Source organism: Lolium perenne, chromosome 1 (genome assembly GCF_019359855.2).
Source record: "Lolium perenne isolate Kyuss_39 chromosome 1, Kyuss_2.0, whole genome shotgun sequence".
Classification (NCBI taxonomy): domain Eukaryota; kingdom Viridiplantae; phylum Streptophyta; class Magnoliopsida; order Poales; family Poaceae; genus Lolium; species Lolium perenne.
Window position 1 is genome coordinate 231,467,221 of NC_067244.2, and position 4,818 is coordinate 231,472,038.

A 4,818-nucleotide genomic window follows, 5' to 3' on the forward strand; every position below is an offset into this window, starting at 1 on the left:
TACGCTATGCACTTAACACAATGTGCCCTTCATACACATCAGATTAGCAAACATGTAATCAGCGGGCAAAGACTAGATGCTAGAGGCTTGAGTGTCAAAAAGGTCGGGTACCATGTTCAGTACCGACAAACAACCCATGAAACGCTCAGCTACTAAACCTACCCGATAAAAGGTCAAATTGTTGCAGGCCACCCTAGTCCAGACTTCAGAGTACAACTAGTGAAACATTGTTTTGTCCATGTTATAATTTACTAATTTTGAAGTAATACTCCCTCCGATCCAAATTAATTAACTTAATTTTATCTAGATACGAATATATCAAGATGTATTTGTTGACTAAATACATCTACATCTAGACAAAGTTCAGTCAATTATGGAGGAGGACATATATCCTACTAGAGTGGGTTGATTTTCGGAGGATTTTGATTCTTCGAGCAAGTCGGAGAGGTGCAAAGACATTGGTGTCTATGAAATTGGTACACAATTTAGGAAGGATGCACTTGTTTTTTTCTTGTAGATAGTCAATGTAAGAATGAAGTGAACATAGCTATAATTTATAAAGCTCAACCTTAAACACTCAAGCAAAGTTATGAACTACATGATTCACATGTGTGTCGATGTCAAACCAGTCCTCCTGCCCTGCCCAAAAAAAGAACGGCATATTTGATGTAGCAAGCTTTGCGTTGAAAAGGGGACAAAAGGATTGTCGACATTTAAACAATCTAGAATTGTCTACACTTACACCCAAATTTGATGCTATTGTACTCTAGAAACTTAACTTAACTCACTTGTTATATTTAAACATTCTTCCAAGATTGTAGATATTTAGTGATACATTATAAATGGATCAAATACATTAGTGTAATATGACAATATTGGTATACTTATATTCAAGAAATTCATTGTACTGAGAAATTTTCTACTCCATTTGATGCAAATCAATTGACTCCATTTTGTCTAGATACAAATGTATCTAGATGTGTTTGTTGACTATATACATCTCTATCTAGACAAAGTTGAGTCAAGCAATATGAATCGGCGAGAGTATAAAAAATCTTAAACTGGCTAAAAATTGAATTAAAGGCAACACTAAATAAGAGATGTACGATGAATATTGGAACAATGGGAAAAAATGTGCAACTTATTATACATCGATTGTTTACATTGTTATTCTCCTGGACATAACTGAAAGCAATATTCAAGACAATATATTAAAGTTTGTATATCAAGAAATACAACATGCCATCAACTAAATTAAGAGTTAACTCAAGTAAAAAAGATCAGTATAAATAAGTGTTAAGTCTTTAGCACACTATAGTCCAACAAAATTGTCTGTATGATAGTAGTACCGAATTCTGCAATTGATTTTCACCTTCTTACATGCATGTAATCTCAACAGTGTAGGAACACCAACTACAGTTTAGACGATTCATATTTATACAGTATTTTCTTAGATAGTTTTGTGACGTCTACAAATTGTTTAAAAATACATATTTTTAACAATTATGTAACCATAATATTATTTCTCAAGCAGAATCAATGCACTTAAGACATTGTCCTCACATTTGCAAGGGTCATCTCGCTAGTTAACCTAATTCTAATAACATGGAATTGATTTCTCCATAATGAACAAAGCCTCTTTCAGCTCTAAATATTTCATATCTGCGTAAAAAATGTACGAAGTGTTTTCGCATATCTCTTTTAGACAATCTGAATCAGATTCAAATATGTGTAGTAAATTAACGAGTCGTGTTTCCAACTCCCAACTTCAGGAGTAGTTTCATAAATAGTATCTCCTGCAAAGAGAAATACTAGCATAATGGAAATATCCATTTGTGGTATCCATTTATAGTTATTCGTGCATGTTCCCTCACTATATAGGGTTTTGATCATGAAGACGCCCGAGACAAATAGGGCCAGAAAAAGTGCAATATTTTTTGTTGAGAGGAAAAACCTCTTACTACCGCAAGCATTATGTCGGCATGTTTTGGTCATCCACTCAATTTTTTGAACCTTTTTTAACACAAACACTGATGATATCTCTTGTTGTAGCGGTTTGTATTCAACAACCACTTTGATCACTTGCCTCCAATAGCTAGTTCAACATTTGGCGAAGGGGCGTGGAGTGGGTTGGTGATCGTGTTGTGGTCTTGGTGTACTAACATGGGTGTTCTAGTTGTAGTGGTGATAAAAATAGTTCCACTAAATGTCTTTCAATTTCTTCCTCGTTTTGGGTATTGTTTTATCAATGTTGTCACATAGTTTGTAAAGTCCTCTTAGTGTGAAGTCCATGTATTATTGATTCTCACTCTTGGTCCAGCTAGAGTTCCACTTAAAAGGGTAAAATGTGCCATAAAGGTTTACATGTTGGATGGGTAGACTAGCCCTATAGGTATGTAACCATCAACCATAAAATACACAAGATTACTCTTTAGTCCTCATGTACATACACCCAAAAAAAATACATCTAATCTAAGCTTTAACCTTTGAATTATTATCAAAATTTTGTAAGTTTATCCAAACCAATGCATATACTATTTGCTAAATTACCATTTTAATGTACCTTGCACTATTGATTGATTTGTCAACATGTGATATATGCTTTTAAGTTTCACGGACAGCTGCCTAGATAGTTTTTATTTACATACGCTCGTATTTGTATCCAACTTCCGTATACAACACTTTTCATGTCCTATTTTCATTTATATATTAAAATAAATGATGAGGTAACATACTTTTATCATCTCTATTTGTGTCATAATTGGTAGTGCAATTGATAGCTAAATTTTCAATATACTCTCTCGGATCGAACTAACTTGTGCAACTTCTCAAAATGTAGTTGGACAACCCACCCCCTATTAAGCTGCCCTTTGAAAATCCAAGTATATTTACATTTAAATAAATTTTAACTACAAAGGTATATAATTGTCGATGATTTAGCTTTCTACTCCCTCCATTTTATATTAGTTGTTATTGATTTAGTACAAATATGGATCAGCGGGAGTATAATATTTTTTTAAAATATTTATTATTTAGTATTGTCTAATCAGTTCTTTCTTTCATTAACTAGGAATGATCATGTTTCAGTCTCGGGTTATGCTGGTACGGAAAGGAAGTGACGAAAATACTGATAATGGATATATGTTACGAACTAATTAGATAGGTCGGCCGCAAATACGACCCATGTAAAAATAATTTATTTATGTTTGAATGCTACAAAATAGAAAAAGTGTAATTCTATTAGTTTCTCTACATATGGTAGAACACACGAATTCTTCTCAGAATATCTGGAATCATTAACCTATCCCTTATAACTTGAAAATTATCTCTGCAGAATAACAAAAGCTCTTGCAACTCCAAATATTCTCATAATTTTTTTTTAGTTTTTGTCTGATGGCCTTGAAAAACTTCGCCTAATTGATTTGACTTGTTGGTGGCAGAGAGTCACTGGCTAGCTGGACAGGTCAGCGCCGTGCATGCCAGCTGGATGACATCTCCAATTATTATGGCTTCTCCAACTAGTAAGAGATGTCACGGAGCAAGCATGGCGATCAACTCCTCCAGAACGGAGGGGCAACTCCTTCTCAGGTGCTGAAAACTCTCGCAGGCCGTGACTGCTTTAAGGTTTTCCGGAGAGGTGAGAAACTTGAATCATGCCTTCTTGAGCGAAGGGCAACCGTGCTGCTCCGCCAACGCCAACGTAGTAGCCACCGTGCTTCTGCAGAGGTTGTTGCAGAGCTTCTCCTCGCAGATCAACTTGAGCCTCTTCATGCCTTACCTGTCCGCCGCCACGAGCAAGTGCTGAGCCATGGCTGCCGTGCTACCCTCGGCCAACGAGTCGGTGTAGACGAAGTGCAGCATAGCTCTGAACGCTTTGGGTTCCATGTCATCGATCCGTACGCGAGCGGCGGCGTTCTCGACCGAGGAGCTCGGCTCTGAAGATGCGGAGAGGATGCACCTGTGCGCGGGGAACGTCTCGCCGCCGACCTCGAAGGCGACGTCGGAGCCCTCGCTGGACGAGAGGAGCCATGCAAGATGTTGGTGCATGTCCGACGGCGGCACCACGACCGCCCGAGGCGTGGTGAGCTCCGCGACGATCTCCTTTGTCACCGTTATGTCGCACCTGACCCTGAACACGTCATCCTTGAAGTAAACGGATTCCTCCAGGTCCTTTGCCGGTAGACTTGATGAGGACATCTCTACTACATTACTACCTCCGTCATTGCAAGATGAAGACGATGTTGTTGTGAAGCTTAAGTTCATAGAAGTTAGGATTGAACCCATTACAAGGGCTCGTGCGAAACTACTTAAGCAACAGGTGAACTTGTTCCTAAGAGATACTTTGACCGATGAGAACTTTATACTGCCTAAGTCCTATTACTTATGTATGATCAGGTATGAAGAGGGAGCAAGCATCGCACGAGGAGAAGAGGAGCAGTTGGACGTGAAGCTGGACATGGAGCTGGACATGAAGCTGGACATGAAGACATCCCATGGACGCGCGAGGGAGGAGCGGGAGGCATGCGCGAGGGAGGAAGAAGAAGCTGTCCAGGGCGGTGCCAGGCTCGGTCCGACTGGCCGCCACGCCGACCAACCCGGTCACAGGCCCGGTCCAACCGGCCACCACGTCGGGTGAGCCCGGTTCCGACTGGCTCCTGCATTGGTGCCAACCGGGGGGGTGTACTGTATGTCACCTCGGCGCCCCGGTCATGACCCGGTCCCAGGCCCGGTCCAAACCGGACCGGCCGGTCCCAGGCCCGGTCGACCGGCCCCTCGCTGGCCGAGTCCGAGTCTATCTCGATCAGATCCAATCTGGGT

At 40.3% G+C, this 4,818-nt stretch overlaps 1 protein-coding gene across 1 annotated transcript; it reads right to left on the bottom strand.

The window, feature by feature from the left end:
* Positions 1-3,774: 3,774 nt before the first annotated feature.
* LOC127337988 (BTB/POZ and MATH domain-containing protein 3-like) lies at positions 3,775-4,197 on the bottom strand. Its single transcript, XM_051364292.1, has one exon. The coding sequence runs from the start codon at positions 4,195-4,197 to the stop codon at positions 3,775-3,777; it is 423 nt and encodes a 140-aa protein (XP_051220252.1).
* Between the last annotated feature and the right edge of the window lie 621 nt (positions 4,198-4,818).